Source organism: Drosophila sechellia, chromosome 3R (assembly GCF_004382195.2).
Source record: "Drosophila sechellia strain sech25 chromosome 3R, ASM438219v1, whole genome shotgun sequence".
In the NCBI taxonomy this organism is placed as follows: domain Eukaryota; kingdom Metazoa; phylum Arthropoda; class Insecta; order Diptera; family Drosophilidae; genus Drosophila; species Drosophila sechellia.
Window position 1 is genome coordinate 13,960,931 of NC_045952.1, and position 22,419 is coordinate 13,983,349.

Here is a 22,419-nt window from a genome sequence, read left to right on the forward strand (position 1 = left end):
GGTGACCAGATTTTCATAGACTCACATTCGTTTAACAACATAATTTTCTCCTAGGAAACAGTTAGTTTGCCTTGACACATACTCCGAGTAACTCCCGAAAACAAAATACAAAAAACATCAGCAGAACCGCCGATTAAGAAACCCGCTAATCCTTCCCAGGATTCTTTCAGTGCGTTTCGTCGAGTTGTGGTCGAGGATTCAAATTCAGAGGTTATATTGAAAATTATTATTTTCTATTTTCTTTTTTCCTTGCTCGACCACCAACCAAATCGCATCTAATCGCAAGGAGCATTCAGTCCAGTGCAAAAGAGAGCAAAACTGACCAGATCTGGTTCGGATTATCCCCGTTTTGCCAAGGTGAGTAGGTGCCGTGTGCTCTTGGATGTCCATATGCAGCGATTATTACATCATATCCTAGCAGGCGTGTCGTTTGCTGTCGGTTGTAATGCATACAAATGCCTATCTGAGCTGCCGTCTCCCCGATTAGTCACTTTTTTTTGTACGTTTGTAAGCTGCCGCCAGTTTTCAGAGTGGCGCCACGGGGATACCGAAGCGTGGTAAGTGGGCGGCACATGCTCCACCATCCGCCACTAATCGCCTGCTCCTCACCTCCAGTTGTGATCTACGTATATTTTTATATCATCATTGCTGAACCACAAAGCTCTCGACTACTTTCTAACTGAGGAACTGAATCAAAGGTGAGTTCTGTATATTTGCGCTATAAAAAATGGAGTTCTGCCTATTACCCATCTAAATTGATTTAAATTATAAATAGTTATCACCGACAATTATTACTTTATTAGCTAATATAATTTCCTTAATTTGTACGAATGCGTTTGTCGTAGGACATAGCAGGACTAAAACTGTGTTTTAAGCTTCGATATATTTACATGGTTCCTACAAGCTGAACTTAAGCTATCCTTAATCTTAGTGCAATAAATAAGGGGGGACTGTTTGGTGCTATAACTCCGTGGTCTCCAGTTTTCGGGCCAGGATCTGAGCATTATTGGTCATTTTGTCGATTTGGTTGTATAGATTAAAGTGCCGGTTAAGATCATTGCTGTTGTTGAATAGTTTGGCGGTTCCCTTGAGGGTTTCGTGCATATCCTGTGTGGCCACTGCCAGAAAGTTGTCATCCAAAGAGTCATGGCCACCAATACTATGGAGAAATACGTGTTTTATATTTAAGTAAAGGAAGATTTAGTGATTTAGTGATCTATCGCACCTGCCACTTTCTTCTGATTTGAACCACTCGTTGTCGTAACCCTTCAGCCAAATAGGATTTGATCCTTGGACACTGTGCTTGTTGGTATTTGGCACTCGAGTGGCCGGCTCCTGAGCGTTTTGCAGGGACATCGAGGAGTGACCACCTAAATGGGATTCGTATTAAATCATCTTGTATCATCTTGTATTCTAATCGTTAATTACGGAATATATTGACTTTAGCGGCTCTTAGCTGCCTGCGGTATCCATTCCGTTGGGAGGCGCATAGAGCTATAGTGACTACCAGTAGAGTGGCCAGAAAGAGGTTGGTGAAAACCAGCCACACGAATAAAGGACCTCGGCTGGGTCCCGCGGTCAGGAGCTGAGCCTCTGCCGCCTGCGTGTCCAGCACGTTGAGCTCCTTGAATAGCCCATTCAGGCTTTCGATGTGCGAATCAATCAGTTTGAGCACCTCGGATACCTCGTAAATAGAGTTATCCTCACGCTCGACTAGATGCATGTACAGATCCGTCTTTGTCTTGTCCACCGAACCATCCTTGTTCTCATGAACCTTAATCTCATCAATGTTTACAATCGATTCTGTTATGTTGCTCAGGGTGCTAAAGTATGGAAATTACATTAGGAGATCATATATTTTAAAATCAACTCAATACTTACTCTCTAAAGGAGTCCACTCGAGATCGCAGTTCGTCCGGCTGAAGTCTAAACACGAATCGCACCTTTTGGTCCTCTCTTAACAGGTAGATAAACACATGGGCCACATCCTTCATTCCTGAGGTGTCGTTGGCCAAAACGACGAAATCGAAATAGCCCTTCATTCCTTTTTGTGGGTCAAAGTTCAGCTGCACTTCTCCGGTTTCCTGATCGAGAAGGAAGGGAGCTTTGCGTACGTTCTCCAATCCCTCGGAAAGAGTCTGACGAATTTCACCCACTTGGTAGTATCCAATCCTGCCATTTTCTCCTTCATCTGCATCCGTAGCCTCCACTCGCATGAATTTTAAACCGAAATCAGCATTGGTCGTTATACCACCAGTAAAGATTTTGGAACGGAATCGCGGTGGATTATCGTTGATATCCAGCACTCGCACCTTCACTTTTATTACAGTGCTATCCAGTTCTGGATGGGCTGTTGCCAATCCTCCAGTTGGATCCTCCTGACTACTGTCATAGGTCTCATACGATGACATCTCGGCATCTTCTGGTCCGTATTCATTACTCTCTGTCGATCTCAATTGTCGATAGTGTTTGAAGCGATCGTATCCCAACTGTTGGTTATGCACAATACCCCCCAATCTGTTGTTAATCTCGATTCCCATACGACGACGTTTTTCGCCACCAGATATAGAATCATTTCTACAGCTCTCAGTGGCACGAACATAGAGCGTAAAGTTGGCAACCACCTCACGATCCAGTTCGCGGTCAAGAGTCAATATATGGGTTTCGGGATCGAGGCGAAAGTATCCCGCTTCGTTTCCATTCACTATAAAGTAGCACACCTGGCTAGGCGTATCATTTGGATCGTCCAGTTCCAATTGATCCTTGTCTATGGTGTCCGGTAGCTTTATTCTTTCGGACCCCGGATCCGAGTGCTCCGTAAAGTTTACGGATATTTCGTTAACCATAAACTCAGGCTCATAATCATTAACATTCCGAACATAAATCGTTAGATCCAAGTCTGAACTTAACGAGGTCGGCAATCCCTGATCATAGGCTTCTATACGTATCTGTAATGGAAATTATATCATATAGTATATTCTTTTTTGTGGTTATACTTTATAATTTGGATTTATAAGATTTGGTCTTTACCTCGTGAATCTTCTGCTTTTCGCGGTTAAGTTGTTCCTTCAAAAATAGCTCCCCTGTGCTGCCGTCTACTTCAAACATCTTGTAGCTGCCCAATGGATCGGGTTTGAGTCTGTATCTCACCAAAGCGTTCTGCCCCATATCCCCATCACTGGCATAAGCCTGTAGTATCAGCGTTCCAACCGTCGCATTCTCCGGAATGCGAACTGTGGTGTTATGAAATGGTCTCACAAAAACCGGAGCGTGATCATTAAAATCCGATACGCAAATATCCAAGGTGTTGTGCACAATATTGGCTGGAAGGCCCATATCTCGCGTAGTTATAGTAAGGCTATAGTTCCCATACCTATTGCGCAAACTCGTGCTGGCAAAGATTTGGGCATTCCAAGCGTCTATCTGGCGCAGCTCAAACATACCTTTAAGTACAGATACATTTAGTGATTGAAATACTTATTCTCCTTTATATCCTTACCATCTTTGTTGCCCCGAGTGATGGCAAAATCGAGTCTACCATTTGGCGTAGATGGGTCATCTGCATCCTTGCCCACTATGCTTGCCACTCGTTCATGCAACTCGTGATACTCAGTGATTAAAACACAACTCATGGGCAAGTCAACCTCTGGAGGATTATCGTTCTCATCGAGTATGGAAATGCTAAAAGAGTTAGATGAAATACATTTTTCAAATGTTAAAGTTTTTATAACTTACAAAACCTGCTTAAAGGCATTCCGACTTTCTCCGGCCAGGAATCCGAATTGATAGTTATCCCAGGCCTCGATAACCAGGTTATAGGAATCCTTAGACTCCCTGTCCAAACGATCGGCCACCGTTAGCACCCCAGTGTCTGCATCTATGGTGAACTTTCCATGCGAACTGATGCGATCCATCAGGAAGGTGATCTTGCCAAAGTCGCCCGAATCCGCATCTCCAGCTTGTAGAGTGGCTACTCTGGTGCCTGGAGCTGCATTTTCAATTATGGTATAGTTCTTGCTGCCACCCACAAAGTAGGGATTGTTATCGTTCTCATCCAGCACTGTTATATACACATCCACCAGTGAAGATCTGGCTGGAATTCCGGAGTCCGTGGCCCTCACACTGAAATTAAGCCACTGATGCTGCTCATGGTCAATCTTGCTGGCCACCACAATCTCCCCTGTTTGCGGATCCAGATGCATTAGTGATCGGTACGTGGGATTTCCCTCCAGGGCATAGGTTATGGTGCGATTCTTGTCCACATCTGAGGCCAGCACATTCACAATCATGGCCCCGTTGATGCTGTTCTCCGTGATTGATTGGCGGTAGAAGGGAAGTCGGAACTTTGGGTTATTATCATTTTCATCCATCACTTGAATGCTCAAGAAACCCTCCGCGATTTGCCTGCCCTTGGCAGCAGCTAGATCCTCCACAGTGATGGCCAGCTTAATATGCTCGACCCTTTCGCGATCCAGCAGCTTAACTACCTTGAGGGTTCCCTCGATGGAGTCCACCTCGAAGGCGCCCAAGAAGTCGTATTCGCTACTCTTCACCAGCGCTCCCTCTTCAGTTCGACCTTCGCAGTGTTCTGGGTTCAGCTTGTAGCGCAGGATGGCCTTTTGGTCCAGGTCAGTTGCTTGGATGCGATACACCAACGTGCCCACAGGCGTGTTCTCTAAGATCTGCAATGCTGGCATTTCCTTAAGCACAGGCGGTTTATTATTCACATCCTGAATACTAATGTTCACTGTACATGTTGTCATCAACTGGGAATTGCCCAATCCACCATCCAAAGCAATCTGTGGAAAACAATTATGAATGGATTTCAAAATTATACAAAAAGAAAATTTTTTTAAACTTACCACTGACAGAGTATAGAGCGATCTCTTGCTGTCTGTGAGATCCGGATCTAGATTGGCTCCCTGTGCCACCGAAATAACTCCCGTTTCCGAGTTGATGATAAACTTATCGCTGGCACCCGTCTGTATGCGATACACCACCACATTGTTGGGTGCTGATCCATCTCGATCTATGGCCGTTACCTGCAGCACCGAGCTCCCACCTGGCAGATCCTCGGGAACCGTCTTTGCATAGAAGCTTCGCTGAAATATCGGCGCATTGTCGTTTACATCCTGCACGTAAATTAGAACAGGAACCACAGTGGAGAGCATTGGAATGCCCGAGTCTCGAGCTCGCACCAGCAGATCGATCTCTCGAATGCTAAAGGATCCACCCGTCTGAGGATCACTTCTGCGGCTGCTGCGATCCACCAGTTCCTCGAAATCAAAACTGTGCACCGGACGCAGAAGGCCACTCTGGGGATCTATAGTGAAGTTGGAGCGGTACAGGCCCTCGACAATCTCGTAGGTCACCTGGCTGTTCTCCGTGCCATTGAGATCCGCATCTCTGGCCTCTAATTGTAGAGGGGTTTCGAACTCGGCCTGGTTCTCCAGCAACTTGGTCTCGTATTGCCGCTGGGGAAATGTGGGTGCGTTGTCGTTCACATCCAGGATGTCCACGATTATCTGTGCCGTATTCCTGTTGCCCTGGCCAGCGTTGTCAATGGCTTCCACGGTCAGATAGTGCCGTGAAATGATTTCACGATCGAAGGCAGTTCCACCTGCCTGTTTGATGGTTATCACTCCCGTAATGGGGTTGAGATTGAGTCTTTAAAAGGAAGAGAATATTAGACCTATCTTTTTATTTATTTTTTACAACTTACAAATGAGCTATTCCTCCTCTGAGGTTGATGTAGCGAATACCCATAGTTCCATAATCCCCAGAATCCACATCCACCGCCTGGACGTGGGTGATGATTGTATCCTGCTCGCTGTTTTCCAAAACGCTCGCATTATAGATGGTTTGACTAAACTCTGGGAAGTTATCGTTTTGGTCTCGTATAAAAATCTGAACATGGGCGGAACTATAAGAGAAGATATATATATTTTAGACGCTATATGCATTTTCCACACTATAAGCTTACCTCCATCGACTGGGCTCGTCGACCTCCCTGGCGAATATCGTAAAATTGACCTCGGTGAATTGTTCGAAATCGAGGGACTTTGAGTTCTTCACCCGCAGCATAAAGTTGGCCTCATTAACAGCCAACTCGGGCACGATCTCGAACAGATCGTTGGGCGGATCCAGAAACAAGCGGAAGGTGCCATTGTTGCCCTCATCGTGGTCGAAGACCACGTTTTGCACCTCCTCGTCGATGAAATTAAGCGGGGTGTTGGTTTGGGCATTCTCGTTGACCTCACAATGATAAACTGTTTCACCAAATGTGGGTATTTCGTCATTTACATCGCTCACAATGACCGTAACTTCGGTGCGTACGGTTGTGGGTGCCATTTGGGTATTAGACTTGGATAGCTCGGTGGCCGAAATACGCAGGATATGGGCTCCATTCACCTGATCACTCTGCTCCTCGCGATCCAGTTTGGTTAGCGTGTGAACTATGCCTGTATGCGGATTAATGTCGAACAGATCGTTTGCCTCCAGGGAATAGGCTATGGGATTATTGATCCCACGATCTCCATCTATTGCTCGAACTCGCAAAACTTTTGTGCCCACTGGAGCATCCTCGGCAATTCGGGCCACCGCCTGTACTTCTACGAACTCAGGCGGCTGATCCTCCAGATCCTTTACCTTCACCAGAATGGCAGCAGTTCCCGTATTGATGGGTCCCTGATTGGCACGATCAATGGCCAGGACTCTCAGCTGATACAGACTCTTTCTCTCATAGTCCAGCTCCTTTTGCAACCTCAATATGCCCTTGCCTTGGTGCGTAGCTATGGAGAACACATCATTGTCGCCATCCAGTTCCTGCAGATAGTAAACCACCTGGCCGTAGGCACCTTCATCCGCATCCGTGGCCTCCAGAGTGGTGACCACTCCCGGTGCACTGCCCTCCGGTATTTCAATGGCATTTTGGTAGGGCAGAAATGTGGGAACATTATCGTTTATGTCCTCCACCAGGAGCAAAAAACTCTGGGTCACATAGTTGTGATCGCTGTAGTGACTGTCAGTCAGCGTTAGCACTATGGCATACTCGTCCTGCAGCTCCCGATCCAGTTCCTTGGCCAAAAAGACCTTGGCCTCGTTGCCACCCGTGTTCTCAATCCGAATGATCTCGCTATCATGCGAGTTGCGCTTGCCAAAGGTCAGCGGATCGTTGTCCGGATCGTAACCCTTTAGCGTGTATATCAGGGTTCCTAAAGAGGAAAAAATCTATTTACTATCTAAAGTGGCTTTTGCTCATTATTTATAGGAAATAAATGTAAAGCCATTCGGCAAAAGATGATTGTACATCACAGAAATGGATAAGCAAACCATTTTTAAACACGACACATTGCCATGTTTGATATCTGGTCGAATTTATATTCCGATTTTATTTTGCACAACTTCAAGATTACTATCTAAAGTATCTTTAGCTTAAAATTTTTGAGACATGACACACTGCCATTCTTTTAGTTAAAAAGTGTAATATCTGTTATTTCGCAATTATATGGTAAGATGATTTCAATTGTGGGCTTAAAAGCAGTGTAATTGAATTTTTTAAATATATTAACTAGACCTTGACTTACCCACTTTCGTTTCAGGACTCTCCTTCAGACGCAGTACAATCTCCGACTGGCCGTCGATAGCGAAACGCGGCGGTCGATTTGAGGCAACCAAGCTGATTAGTGTGGTGAGTATTATGACTTGGATGGGTATGGAGCTTATATATCTAGAGAAACTTCGCCGCCTTCGTCCTTTTAAGCGCACCTTCTTGTAGTCCATGCTGTCGATGCCATTACCATTCGACGGCAGCTGTGATTCGTTGTGCATTGTGTGTGGCGTTTTGGGGACGACACCTTTGGGGTTACTGGTTATAATGATAGTCACTACCACATGACAGGTAGAATCGAGCGGCGGCGATACCTAGAAAGTAGACGGAGTGTTACGACAGAAGCCGAGTGTGGAGTGCTAACCCATTTTCCCCACATGTCGCACGTTTTATGGGCCGTGATCTATGACCCGCCGCCGCCGGCAGTTTCGCTCGAGAAGCTAACTTAAAGTGGGGGGAATCCAGTGGAAGAATCCACTAGAGAAGTTCTTTGCCCAAAAAAATAGAAACAAGAAGTAAATTGGGTCGTGCATTAAGAAATCGGAATGGAACTGGACTCGCAGTCTGCGTGTCTACAGGTGTTCTATATGTTGTCCGTCTGTTCTGCGTGAGAATTGGCCAGCAAATCTTTGCGAAAGTTTTATGCTCAAATTAATTAAGCGTCAGCTCTTTATTGGCTTTATACTTCAGTTGAGTTTACTTAAATGCTGGCTCAGCGCCAGCCTGGAATTCCGCTAAAGAAATTTTATGGCTGCCTTTGGGTTTTGATTGTTATTTTGTACGTGGTTTAACGACCGGAACGTTTTCTAAACTGCCCGGCAATTATTACTACTTTGGCTTATTCATGTGCCAGATTTGTCTCATTGCAAATTTCAAACAAATTGCGCATAAGTTCTCGCTCAAGTGGAGTGAAAATTGAGAGTTGTCTTTGCAAGATGAAGCTATCACGAGCTTAATGAAAACCGCATTTGCGAATATTTTTAATGATGTTGCTACACTTTTGGAAAAACCTCCCCCCCTCCCCCATTTGGCTTATCTTTTCACAGCGGGGGGTGCGTGTGAAAAATGCATTTGTAGAGCGATGACTGCATCTGTCAAATGCAGATGCATATATGCATTATTAATGCCATTGTTCGCGGGTTCAACTCGGTTAGGCTCATTTGCAATCGGAGCTGCGGATCCGCAAGATTTGCCAACTGTGGTTCATTGATTTCGCAATTGCCGCACGGCAATTTCTTAATGGGCTGCCATCGTAAATGCCTCCGTGGACGGTAATTGATTTATGTGATTAACTGGGATGGTTAATTATTTACTAGTCAGGCAGCCACTGCAGGTTGCATCAACCTCTTTATCGCCGGGAAAAATCACGGCAAGCAGCAAGGTCGTTAGAGAGTCGCCTCCTTAACTGATCACGGTTAAGTGATTCAAAAGTAAACACAATCTGCGCCTGATTTCGCTTTCAACACGCGCCGCATGCAACATTTTCAATGGTGCGACTGCCACTACCACAGCTTGTATCTGTATCTGCCGCATCTTCTGCTTTTGGGCGGCTGATTCTCTACATCGCCGTCCGCGGATAATTATCCATGCATCCGTGGCCAGCATGTTTGTGTAACGTCGGCAATTGGGTTGTTTGGTCAGTTGGACGATGCAGGGATTTTGGATGCTCTGCTGCCCAGGCAATTTCATGCTGCACTGCCTCAGTCGAATCGGGGTTATCATAGCTGTCGATTATTTACCCATCGCAATGAAGAGAACACTACGCTTGGTACATAAAAATTTATGTACATATATTGGTTATGTTTGATTTACAACAGTTTTTGAAACGCATTAAGTAACACCCATACGCCCTGTAGACCCATATGCATTTTCTAATTAGTTGAATTTATATAAATCAAATCAAATCAAAATATGGTTAAGAAATACAGGAAATGCGGGGGGAGGAAGTTCCGCCACACTTTTCATTAGCCTAATATCTGAGCTATCACTTCCCTTCAAATAGCCCATTCAAAATCGCATTTAGTTTAATTAACTCCATTAGTGGCAGACACACTCCCACTGAATTAAGGCAAATTAATAAGTTACGCCGCCTCGGCAAGATCGGCAAAATCAGTCAGGGCTCTGCTCTGCCATTTCCCCGCCGGATTTACGTAAGTGGAAAGTGGCTGAGGAGTCGCCGAAAGTCAAGCAAAACACTTGGCCCAGCCACCATGACGACGGCGCCTTTCCGCAGTTCAGATATGTAGCTCTGCGACCTGACAGATACACATGTGATGTATCTCAATCCGAAGCCGAGTGGTGGCATCAGGGTTCACGCTTGGACAAGTTCTGACCCCATCCGAGTGGGCCAAAAAGTGAAATCCTTCGCGAAAATATGTCCAACGCGCGGTATCCAACGTCGGTTGGCGTCGCCAATCTTGCGGCTTTTGGGCTAACCGCAAACAAACCTGGTGGCAGCTCCAAGGTAATCGCCACCGAAATGGAAATCCCAATAAACAATTTTGATTTGTCTGCCACAGCGACGAGTTCCCCGATCTCTTTCTCGGCCCCCTTTTTCCAGCCCCGGTAATCGCCGGTTCATGACTTTCCAAGCCAGCCAGGGGCTTACTTAATTATATTAAATATGTTAAGCCCGCCTGAGAGCAACAGTCACATATGTACACTCGAAAAAATATGTGCTATGCTATGAAAAAATGTTTGGGGTCAATATAACATAAGTTCAGCTAATACCAAAACTAATCTCAGCGAATGTAGACTTATAGATTAGTGAACTATCCAAAAATCCAAGAAATGCAAGACAAAAACTGAAATGCGTATGATTTGATTAATGAGATGCCGTTGGATATCATACAACCCTTCTAAAACATCAATATTTTTTCCGAGTGCAGCCATGGAGATCGAGATTGGCGGGAATCGTGTTGTGACCAATGTTGCCTTCAGTTTCCGGCCCGCGAACAAACAATCGGTCCCCTGGCGTTCAGGCCTTCCGAGTACTCCAATTTGAACACTTCCTCCCCCGTATTAGGGCCCTTTTGTCATGCCCATCGATTCCGATATGTGCGGCACTCCGACATTCAAGTTCAACGCCAGCAGCCAACGATTGTTTGCTGGTGGCGGGCTGGCAAACAAAAGGAGCTCGAGCTGGGTTGCGTGGGGGCAGGAGAGTAGGGGAGCTGGGGAGCTGACTCCGTTGCGGTGGTATGGTTTTTGACTCATAGCCCGGGTTCAAGCGACGCCCGCATCCGTCTCACTATTCGAGCCAAGCTCCGAGACTTGGCTTAGATGTTATACTATTGTACTATGCATTCATAGCTGGTGTAGTGAGCAATTTGTCCGTTACACTCCGGCTCCTTTTCTGGCTTAAGTTTTTGCACTTTTCTATTTGCATCTGCTTTGCAAGTATTTCTACATTTCGGGGTAATTATACAATTTATTGGACTGGCTGGTCTTGGAAGAGCAGCCAAGTCCTTGACACGAGCTATGGCCTTACTGGCAGCATTACAAGAAGAGCAGAAGTCGACCAACCCTTCGAGGTTGAACTTCAGGCTTCCATGCACTCGAGGAGCTTGGGAAGTGCGAATAAATAAATGGCAAACATTTAACAATATTGTAATATTAGCTCATTAATATTTCTAAATTCATAATTATTTAATTCCATTTAATGTTATACATAGTTGAGGATTCCCTTCTTTAACATAACTAAAGGAGCAGATCTTCAAAAAGGTCTTATATCTTAGTACAATTATTTTCGCATAGTTTTTGCATAAAAGGGTATATAAACTCTGGTACCATCTTTGAGCTTTTCTTTCAGTGAAGTGTTTTGTTTGTTCACCCCCAACAACTGCTTGCAAGGAAACCTCCTAACTTTCCCCCTTCAACGAAGGATAGTCGCATGCCAGGACAGGAATGCAGACCGGTTTCGCTTACTTACCCCCGTATAAAATAGATATTCCTATAGTACGAGTATCCTTTGGCGGTCTTCTGGTGGGTGGGGGTCCTTTCCCTATAATTATCTGAAGCCAACCAACAGTGTCACACTCGAGTGTCTTTCAGCAACTACCAGAGAACTGACAAATTTCGTGGCTGACACATTTTCGAAAAGGCTTCGACGTCACTGGTAATTAGGCATAAGTCAAAGAACCCCGCAGAACACACATATGGAGTACACGATGAAACCGCATAAAATAAACGTGTCGCACGCTTCGAAATTGGGCAATGCACGAACCGGAACTCGACTTTAAAGAGTGGTGTTAGTGGTAAGGGGCCTCGAAACCTGGATGGTGGTCAGATCACTCGATGACACTTTAAGCCGACAACGCGACAACGGAACGTGCCGTAGAACACACAGAGTTTCGAGTTCTTGGCCAAGCGAATAAATTACGACGGAGGCTATTTTGCACTTTCGAAACCCGAAAACCGAAAACCGTTGAGTGTTTATTTCGCGGAAACCCAATTTTGAACGAAGTGTTTACCGCAAAAGCCGCTCGACGACTGACGTTGAGTTTGGAAAACAAGCTAACGAGACTTTGCAGCTCAACTGGAATCGGGTTATCGCCGGAATGGCATGGCAACCCTGTTGCGGGAGAGACTGATATAGCCGGGTCGCAACTAAAGAGAGAGTAACGCACCAGAGGCACGCGAGTAATTAGCCAACCGTAAATTCCACCGGCAAGTGGGCGGCGGGTGAGCTCTGTTTGTTTACAATTTACGAGCTCGTTACTGGATCGCAAGTGGGTGCTCACTGGAAGACTGGAATGGCTTCGGAATGATGGTCAGCGGAAACCGGAAGTGCGTGCGCTTAAGCAATTTTGAAGGTTACGAGGGGTTCAAACAACTGAGCTTTCCAACGCACAAACCAATTTTAGTTTGCAAACCAATTCAGTTAATAACCTCTTTTTTGAATCGGTTTTCTATTAACCTAATAGTTTCAGTACTGTCACTCTAATTTGTCATTAATTTTTAGTTTTCATATTGACAGATACGTAACGTAACTTTTTTTCCTAGAATAATATGTCCGTGAGTCGAGTGACTATGATGCGAAAGGGCCACTCCGGGGAGGTAGCACGCAAGCCCAACACTGTGGTGGTGTCGGTTCCACCGCTGGTGAAGAAGTCCAGCAAGAGCCGCTCGTTCCACTTCCGCTATCTGGAGCTGTGCCGGGCCAAGAACCTGACGCCGGTGCCGGAAATCCGCAGCAAGACGAATGCGACCACCACCTTTCTGGAGCTGTGCGGCGATAAGCTGGCGGTCAGCGATTGGCAGCTCCTAACCGAGGCGCTCCACTATGACCTCGTGCTCCAGCAGCTGGTGGTGCGCCTGCGACGCACATATCCACAAAGTAGGTGATCATTCGTAGTCTGCTACTCTGTATGGAAAGTGAATTATACCATTTCGTTTATTCATTTTTTCGACAGCCAACATTGATCCCATTGACACAGAGAAACGGGCACGTCTTTTTCGCCAGCGGCCAGTGATATATACTCGCTTTATATTCAACAGTTTGGTCCAGGCGATTGCCAACTGTGTTTCGAGCAACAAAAATCTAAGTGTGTTGAAGCTGGAGGGATTGCCGTTGCAGGATGGCTATATCGAGACCATTGCCAAGGTGCGTTGATAAGTTTTGCGGGCGGGATCACGTTTCCAAGTACACATATATCCATTCACAGGCACTGGCGGACAACGAATGCCTCGAAACAGTGAGTTTTCGTAAATCCAACATTGGCGATAAGGGCTGCGAGGTGGTGTGCAACACCGCCAAATACCTGAATCGCATCGAAGTGTTCGACCTCTCTGAATGCGGACTTACTTCCAAGGGAGCCGAGCACGTGGCCGACATGCTCAAGGTAATCCCTTAATCCCTTCAAATCTTTCTTTCTTTCTAGAAATATAACCTAGCGATTTCAGTAGTATATGAAATTCCATTGCGATGTATATAATGCATATTTTTGTTACCCTCATTAATGGTTAGCTCAGCCCATATTACATGTATCTTCAGTTGCTGCGTTGTTACCTCCCCTAGTTAACCATAAAGTTTTCTTGTAACTCAGATGCAAAAGATCACCCGATTCACGGAGGGATGGGAGAAGTCCCTCCGTTACCGCAGCGTGGATGTGAACACAATTGGCGGACTGCGCACGGTTTTGTTGGCTGACAACCCGGAGATTGGCGACATGGGCATCCGGTGGATCACCGAGGTGTTGAAGGAGGATGCTTGGATAAAAAGTACGTACAGTCCGAGTAGTGCGATCCATACAGTTCAAATACCCCACAGAAATCGACATGGAGGGCTGCGGCCTGACGGACATCGGGGCAAATCTAATTCTCGATTGCCTGGAGCTAAACACGGCCATTACGGAGTTCAGTGTGCGAAACAACGAAGGAATCAGTAAGTTCCTACAACGGAGTATTCATGATCGTCTGGGCTGCTTACCAGAGGAGAAACAGGAGCCAGAGTATGACCTCAGTTGCGTCAACGGGCTGCAGAGCCTGCCCAAGAACAAGAAGGTCACCGTCTCCCAACTGCTGTCCCATACCAAAGCATTGGAGGAGCAGCTCTCCTTCGAGCGAACGTTGCGCAAGAAGGCCGAGAAGCTGAATGAGAAGCTTAGCCACCAGCTCATGAGACCCGACTCCAATCACATGGTTCAAGAGAAAGTCATGGAGGGAGGATCACAAGCGAACACGTCGAGGGAATATGTGGCGCGGAATGATGTTATGCCGGAAGTCATCAAAAAGTGTGTTAGCTCAATTCTCAAATCAAAGCCTATCTGATAGTATTTCTTCACAGTACCCAGAGCTACCGCCAGTCGCACTTCAACCGACTGGTCAACAGTGCGGCCACCAGTCCAGAAGTCACACCCCGCAGCGAGATTGTCACATTGCGCAAGGAGCAGCAGCTGCAACGGCAACCGTCTCCAATGGAGGTCAACCATCTTGCCTTGAAGCAGCAGCTCAGAAATCTGCACGAGGTGCAGGAGGAGGTGGTCTTGGACGTGGAGGAAGAGGAGGGGGAGGAACAGCAGCCGGAGGAAAGCCAATCCGAGTCGGAGCCGCAGATTGAGGAGCAACGGCATTACGAACAGCAAATGCAGATCCAACGCAAACAGCTCCAGGTGCGCAAGGTTCGCAGTGAGATTAAGTATGTGGAAAACAATCCCAAGGAGGCAGCCAAAAAGAATCGCGAGTCCAAGTCGGACCATGAGTTTGCCAACGAGAGAGATGTGAGTATCCACGATATAAATTTACTCGGAATTGATTCTAACCCATCTATCCCCAGTTCAAGCTGAATCCCTCTGTGCAATTCGAGACGGACATTGGCGACAATGTGATGGTCAATCCAGGCCAGCGATACGAGGGCGGCGGGGGTGATACGGGCTATGTCTACAACTACGAGCTTGAACAGCAGCAGCCAGTCAAGCGGGGCTACGAGCACGGCTATGTGGTGGGTGTGGGTGACGGATCCCATAGGAGGCAGAGGCAATCTCAATTGGTCGAGGCTTTGGTGCAAAAACGTGTCCCAGGCGCCAGTGATGGACATGTGGCACAGTTCGTTAGCAATCTGGAACGACAAGCGAATGCTGGTAAAACGGGGAAAAAGCGCCTTAAACCTCGGCCTGAGGACGATCTTCAGGTACCCGTCGGCGACATGCACATGGAGTCGTATATGTCCCGCTCCGAAGATCTCTCCACAACGGACGTTACGCTGGAGAACTCAGACTACGAGACGGAGGCGACGGAATCCACGTTACTTAGTAGCTCGAAATACTCCTCCATGCATGTCTTTGTGCGGCGCAAGCAATCGGAGCCCATGTCACTCACAGAAGAGGCCGGCGGCGGAGATGCCGGCGGTGGTGGAGGATCTGGCGATTTCGGCGACCAAAATGTCCTATCCCCGGGCAATGTCTACATGTCCCTGCAGCTCCAGAAGCAGCGGGAGCAGAGCGCCTAGGGGCCGCGATTTTAGGTTCCTCCATTCAAAATCCCCGCAGCCATTCGCAGCCGGAGCAGCGACACCTCAGCTGGCTGAGCCGCCGAACAGTAACAACACCATACCCACAACAAAGCAGCCAACTCGATACGATAGGATCCCCACTGGGAGAGCTAAATTTGCAGTCATACTCCCGGGCAGTAGCAGTAGAAAAGGGAACCTGCTCCTTTTTGCACGTCCTGCCCTCTGCGAATTCAAGCTGCACCCAAAATGTACAAAAATATACTTTGGTCTTACTAATTTCCATTAAAGATTTATTATTTGTGTGCTCCCTAAGCGAGTTTGTTGGACCTTATTTTTGGATGATTAACCGCCCAAGTCAAGATGCACATATGTATGATATTGAGCTCTCTAGGTGATATCTTTTGATTTATTTAGTCCGTATATTGTGGAATTATAAAATATTTGCGTTCGGTTAAGTTTGCGTTGAATACTACTGATTAAGATAAAATTCAATTGGATCAAGTAATTTGAATGTAGTTAAGTTAACCTCTGGTTATTTATCAAGTGGAGGTTAAAGGGCGTGCTTAACCGCCAAATCCGTAGAGGGTGCGTCCCTGGCGCTTGAGAGCATAGACCACGTCCATGGCGGTCACGGTCTTGCGCTTGGCGTGCTCGGTGTAGGTGACAGCGTCACGGATAACGTTCTCAAGGAATACCTGTGAATTTTCCCAGCAATTAACCAGTTTTTCACCACTTTCTCTTCGTTTTGCCAAAACTTACCTTCAGCACACCGCGAGTTTCCTCGTAAATCAAGCCAGAGATACGCTTTACACCGCCGCGACGAGCCAAGCGGCGAATAGCAGGCTTGGTGATACCCTGGATGTTATCACGAAGCACCTTACGATGACGCTTGGCGCCCCCCTTTCCCAATCCTTTGCCTCCCTTTCCACGACCAGTCATTTCTCAGTTGCTTCGTAAAGTTGGCTGGAAAGAAGAAAAGACGCAATAAACTGTAAAGCGACGCCATGTTTGGTGGGGGTGAAAGGTAACAGGTCATTTGACAGGTGAAAACTGTTGTTAATAAGTGTGTTTTTATACAAAAGAATGGTTACTACTTATTTTCTAAACGTTTTTGCAAAAACAAACTTTGTTGTCCGATTTTCCTATTATTTACTTAATTTTCTCAGCAACAAAACTCACATCAAGAAAACTCCAGAAAATTGTTTGTGAGCGTGACCAGACTGCGCACACCTTAAAATACCTGTCGCTATATGCTCGTATCTAGTATTTTGTCTGTCTTACAACCAGCCCTGGTCAGTTATCGCCTATCGACCATCGCTATCGCCGCCCCGTTGCGACAAAAAAAGATTTAATCGAACCGAAAGACGTGCTCGCATAAAAATCGCTTGAAAACAGGCCCGCAGACCTGTGAAAAACAGAAAAGTGCAGCGTGCAAAGACTTTTTCAACTGTGCCGCTCCAGCTTAAGATTGAGTCGCGGTGAAAGGTCAAAGAAAAACCGCGGAAATGCGCATGCAAACGGCGTGTGGCCAGCAAAATCGCTGCCAAGGCACCACACACACACTCGTCGACCCACACATACACACTTAGTGCTGTACTCGAAAAGTGCGAAGACAACAGGAACTCTGTGCCAAAATAATAATACCAGTACTCAGTACTCCACTCGACTGCACCTGCCCCCGAAACATCGAAATATTCGCGTTACGTATACGCAACGAGTGCTGTAAACAAGTTGGCCCAGGCGATAACAATGTCCAAATACGATCTGCTTTATCTAACGGCGCAGCTAACGCTGGGTATGTATTGCACTGCGAGTGTGTGGGTGCATACTTATTGGCGCCTTAATTCCCAGTCGCTATACTGTGTACATATATAATACTATATTTTGTCTCTGCCTTCCGATTTTCCGCTGTAATGCAAGCCGACTTCGATTTATAACCATTCGTGCGTGATTTTCGATGATACGCAATGCGTAATGCTATTACTTTATTAATATCACATGGCGCTTGAAAAATATATAGGATGTATAGGTTTTGTGATAGCTTTGCTATTAAATAACACAACACAACAGAACATCTCAAATTTTCAGAAATTAGATATAACGAATGTAAACGCTGGGTATCGAATCTATTTGTGAATTAAATATGTATCAACTAGATGCTCAATTAAAGCACCAACAATATTCTATAAAAGTGTAGTAAAATATCGTAAGAATTGTTGACAGTGGGTACTACGAATTCATATGTTGAGCCCCAAACGCATACTCGGTATAAATCGATCGGATACCTAATTCCCAATCTTGATCCATGTGTGTGTGCGCTGAGCATTTCTTTGAATGGATTTTGCTGCATTAGGAACTTGTTGTATGGCAGGTTCTGGTTTCTCCCACCCTTTTGCTCCACCGGCCTCCCTCTCTTTCGCTCGCCATAGCCCTCTCTCTTTCTGTGGCGCAGTGCGCTCTCTTCCCCTGTTGCTGCTGCTGTTGTTGTTGTTGTTGTTGTTTCTGCTGCTGCTGTTTCCTTTTTCCGCACAAGCGCCACTTTAAACCCATCCCTTTCTGTGTGCATAATGTGCCTGCTTATGTATCTACTTTACTATAAAGCATGCACGCTTACGAACACACACACATAGTCAGCGATCCGATTACCTAAAGGACAGTGGGACGAAAAGTGTGGCAAAGGATCAAAAACAGTTTGCTTAGCCAGTGGTCAAGGAATATCAATCAATATATCGTTACAATAAACGTTTTCAAAATAAAATTATTTTTATTTATACAACTAAAAAGTTAATTATCAGTTTAATTCTTATCAAGATTAATTTGGGTTTTTGAATGAGAATCACAGATTAATTCGCATTAAAGAATGAAAACAGATGAACTCTGATTTTCTAGAAACCTTACATCAGGCCCACTGTGCACTGCATATCCGTGCATTGGGGCCATGCCCACTCAAAGGCTGGTGTGTGGCCAGTGGGGCTAATTCCGTGCCCAAATGGGGTGGCTTTCAATGGCAGAGACCCCAGCTTAGGACGCTACTCCTGCTACTCCTGGGCATGCGATATGTGTACAAAGGATGGCGCCCACAAAGAGCTCGCTGAGCGCCCTCCCTTTCAGTCTTATTCCCCAAATAGGCTCGACTTTATTTGCCCACCCTTTGAGCACTTCCAACCGATAATTCCATTAACTTTGATCTTTTACTACGTTTATGCATAGGGAAATATTGTGATAAACTTTTTGAAAGTCTGTACTCATGTCTTAGGACTGCTCAAATATATACTTTAAATATAGATCAGTGATATAAACTCGAATAATTATTAATCTATTTTCCCATTTTCTTCATTTAGTCTGCTGCCTAATTGGAATCCATGGATCCATTCTGCCCGGAAGTCACGGGATCATAGAATGCGAGCACTTCGACGAGAAGATGTGCAACACAACGCAGCAATGTGAAACACGGATAGAGCACTGTAAGATGGAGGCGGATAAGTTTCCCAGCTGCTATGTCCTTTGGTCGGTCAACGAGACAACGGGTGAGCCGTGCAGAAGATGAGGTTGTTTCAAGCATACTGATTAATTTTAATTTTTCCGTACCCATAGGCATCCTGCGCATAAAGATGAAGGGCTGCTTCACGGACATGCACGAGTGCAATCAGACGGAGTGCGTGACCAGTGCGGAGCCACGGCAGGGAAACATCCACTTCTGCTGCTGCAAGGGATCGCGGTGCAATTCCAACCAGAAATATATTAAAAGCACCACGGAGGCAACCACACAAGGTGGGTTCGGATCCGGATTCGGATTCAGATTCGGTTTAACGTTTGCTTCTGCTGGGGATTTGTCTTTGGAGTGTTTACCCCAATTTTGTTATTTTTCCGTTTGCATATATTTTTTGTTTGTTTTTGTTATTTCGCTTTGTTTTTTGTATTTTTATTACATCTTCAAGTTCCAAAAAGAGGGCGTAGGCTTCGCCTACAAAATACCACTCCTCGCATCCGAGGCAGCGTTTTTCGTGTTAACGAACTCTTGACGCGAAGTGGCGCCCGCTCCCCCATCATTTTCTCCATCCCCAGCCTCCAGCAACCCCCTTTTGGAGCCGCATGTGTTGCAATTTCTGCACTCCTGTGCACGTTCGCTGGTTCGTTTTTATTTTTATATTAAGGTACTTCTTAAGCGATCGGGTATAATGCGTTCGCTTTGAAGGATGCAACTTAAAAGGTAGTTATTTGGTAGAAATCCAATTTATTTCACTTCGATTATGAAGGCTTTCTAGGATTAGACTACTGTTTTTTAATGAAACTTAATTGGCTTGCAGCCTTAACCCACAACGAGGGGATAGAGTATCTGTTATCTAATACCAGGTATTCCAGAGTCGAGTGACTTCATTCTAGCATCCTTTTTTGTTTTTTCTTTTGGGGTGTTGCTGCTGCCTTTGACTTCGAAGCCCTGTGCTGCCAGGGCGTCTTTTGTGCCCTGCTCTTTGTTGTTTTGTTCTTGGGCCTAGCTCGCTTTTATCTCGAAACAAAATGAGGGGAAAAAGAGATGCGAAATTGGGGGCGAACTTTCGTTTTTTGGTTTTCGTTTTGCCTTTCATAGCAACCCCAGCAGCTGCAGGTGGTGCATGCCGCCACTCGAGATGTTGTTCACCTGTGGCAAGGCAGCGTTTAAAGCCCTCTTTAATGTTCGTTCCCGTGTGTGTCCTTGTATCGTTGCAGTGCCCAAGGAAAAGACGCAGGACGGCAGCAATTTGATATACATCTACATTGGCACCTCCGTCTTCAGCGTGCTCATGGTCATCGTTGGCATGGGCCTTCTTCTCTACCGACGCCGCAAGCAGGCGCACTTTAACGAGATACCCACGGTACGTAGATGTCTTTGTGATGTTGCCGCGAATATAAATTTTAATTATGCAAAATTAAACCCTTTAGCACGAGGCTGAGATCACAAACTCCTCGCCATTGCTCAGCAATCGTCCCATTCAGCTGCTGGAACAGAAGGCCAGTGGTAGATTCGGTGATGTGTGGCAAGCCAAGCTCAACAATCAGGATGTGGCCGTCAAGATCTTTCGCATGCAGGAAAAAGAATCGTGGACCACGGAGCACGATATCTACAAGCTGCCGCGCATGCGCCACCCGAACATCCTCGAATTCCTGGGCGTTGAGAAGCACATGGACAAGCCGGAGTATTGGCTGATATCCACGTACCAGCATAACGGATCACTGTGCGACTACCTCAAATCGCACACGATATCATGGCCAGAGCTGTGCCGCATCGCCGAGTCCATGGCCAATGGCCTGGCACATCTGCACGAGGAGATTCCGGCCTCAAAGACCGATGGGCTAAAACCTTCGATAGCTCACCGAGACTTCAAGTCTAAGAACGTACTGCTTAAGAGCGATCTGACGGCCTGTATTGCTGACTTTGGTTTGGCCATGATATTCCAGCCAGGCAAGCCCTGCGGCGATACACACGGTCAAGTAGGAACTCGACGTTACATGGCCCCAGAGGTGCTTGAGGGTGCCATCAATTTCAATAGAGACGCTTTCTTACGCATAGACGTCTACGCATGCGGTCTAGTCCTCTGGGAAATGGTGTCACGGTGTGACTTTGCCGGACCTGTCGGTGAGTTCCTGCTGCCTTTTGAGGCCGAGCTGGGTCAGAGGCCGTCGCTGGACGAAGTTCAGGAGAGTGTGGTAATGAAGAAGCTGCGCCCTCGCTTGCTCAACTCCTGGCGCGCTCATCCGGTGAGTGTGACTTCAGATAATGCTTTTAGTCAATGAAAATAACTTGTAACTTCCTTGCAGGGACTTAATGTATTCTGCGACACAATGGAGGAGTGCTGGGATCACGACGCTGAGGCCCGTCTTAGCTCTTCCTGTGTGATGGAACGCTTTTCGCAGCTGAACAAGTATCCCTCAACCCAGTTGCTGATCAAGAACCACACCAACATTGACGATGCCAAGGAATCTACGAATTGCTTATAGAAGCGGTACTAAGCCACAGACCAGCCAGCGGATCTGTGGCTCTGCAACAAATCAGTTGAAGCTTTTAGCTTCGTAGTGGATAGTTGATCGTCGAGGTCGTAAGACGTTTCGTTTTTAGTTTAATAGTAGTTGTAGTATCGTCATAAGCAGCTATGGAATGGGTTGATTTATACGAAAGAAGTCGTGTAAGGCATAACTTTTCCTAAGGGAAAAGTTAAAAGCTTAACATGCCAACGATTCTTTGTTATTATTTTCTTTAAATTATAAATCGACCCATTCGATGTTAACACGAGATCTTAAATCTGTTGGAAATGAGTGGAAACATACACTAAGCAACTTTGAACAAAGAGCATTAGAAGTGGCGATATGTGCATAGACGTGGTAGTTGCTCATCCGACATTGACTTCATTGACTGATAACCATACATAGTTCTATATAAATCATGCATATAACGTACAATTTGTTTTGCCCTCTGGCAGTAGTCTGTGTGCATATGTAAACTGTTGAAAATTATCGTCAAGCCTTTTAAAGTATAATTTTATTTGTACGTTATCGAATGCCTTCATATAGTAGTAGTTTTATATTTAAAGTTATTTTCGAAATAGATTTAACAATTTTAATTTACCTTTTAGTTGTAACGTTTTTATTTCGCGCTCAAACGTGCATGCGTTTTAATGTTGTATTTTAAATAAAAATACTTTAAACTCCATCCTAACCATCTGATATTTTATTATTTTGTCTTTTTTATACTTCTGCTTTTGATTTTGATTTTCAAACATAGTGCCAATGACCCTCAGAAATCGCGTAAGCATAATAAGTGTGTAATTATGTAATTGTATTCTAATTCTACTGGACAGTACAAGCAACACCTGAAGTTTTCAAA

The 22,419-nt window shown here is 45.7% G+C and overlaps 4 protein-coding genes across 5 annotated transcripts; 2 read left to right on the top strand and 2 right to left on the bottom strand.

Annotated features, from left to right (window-relative positions):
* Nucleotides 1-784: 784 nt before the first annotated feature.
* On the bottom strand, nt 785-12,208 carry LOC6606373 (cadherin-23). Its single transcript, XM_032723411.1, has 12 exons — nt 11,541-12,208; nt 7,587-7,923; nt 5,984-7,214; nt 5,723-5,923; nt 4,863-5,667; nt 3,736-4,799; nt 3,500-3,681; nt 3,031-3,443; nt 1,882-2,948; nt 1,429-1,823; nt 1,226-1,370; nt 785-1,159 (listed from the first exon to the last, which is right to left on the bottom strand). The coding sequence occupies exons 2-12, from the start codon at nt 7,828-7,830 to the stop codon at nt 961-963; spliced, it is 5,946 nt and encodes a 1,981-aa protein (XP_032579302.1). The 5' UTR covers nt 7,831-7,923; nt 11,541-12,208; the 3' UTR covers nt 785-960.
* On the top strand, nt 7,609-15,872 carry LOC6606374 (protein Cep78 homolog). The gene is made up of 8 exons (XM_002031143.2): nt 7,609-7,690; nt 12,614-12,947; nt 13,024-13,214; nt 13,276-13,452; nt 13,657-13,831; nt 13,881-14,343; nt 14,397-14,829; nt 14,886-15,872. Exons 2-8 carry the CDS (start codon nt 12,620-12,622, stop codon nt 15,555-15,557), a joined length of 2,439 nt encoding a protein of 812 aa, XP_002031179.1. The 5' UTR covers nt 7,609-7,690; nt 12,614-12,619; the 3' UTR covers nt 15,558-15,872.
* Nucleotides 15,873-15,931: 59 nt separating this feature from the next.
* Nucleotides 15,932-16,841, bottom strand: LOC6606375 (histone H4). Of its 2 annotated transcripts, none has more exons than XM_002031144.2 (3): nt 16,740-16,841; nt 16,320-16,523; nt 15,932-16,255 (listed from the first exon to the last, which is right to left on the bottom strand). In XM_002031144.2, the coding sequence occupies exons 2-3, from the start codon at nt 16,497-16,499 to the stop codon at nt 16,124-16,126; spliced, it is 312 nt and encodes a 103-aa protein (XP_002031180.1). In that variant the 5' UTR covers nt 16,500-16,523; nt 16,740-16,841; the 3' UTR covers nt 15,932-16,123. The 2 variants fall into 2 exon arrangements, with proteins under 2 accessions (XP_002031180.1, XP_032579311.1); XM_032723420.1 differs by lacking the exon at nt 16,740-16,841 and adding an exon at nt 16,686-16,723.
* A 49-nt stretch (nt 16,842-16,890) lies between these two features.
* Nucleotides 16,891-22,252, top strand: LOC6606376 (activin receptor type-2B). Its single transcript, XM_002031145.2, has 6 exons — nt 16,891-17,355; nt 18,902-19,087; nt 19,155-19,331; nt 20,268-20,413; nt 20,481-21,296; nt 21,357-22,252. Exons 1-6 carry the CDS (start codon nt 17,310-17,312, stop codon nt 21,534-21,536), a joined length of 1,551 nt encoding a protein of 516 aa, XP_002031181.1. The 5' UTR covers nt 16,891-17,309; the 3' UTR covers nt 21,537-22,252.
* The last annotated feature ends 167 nt before the right edge of the window (nt 22,253-22,419 follow it).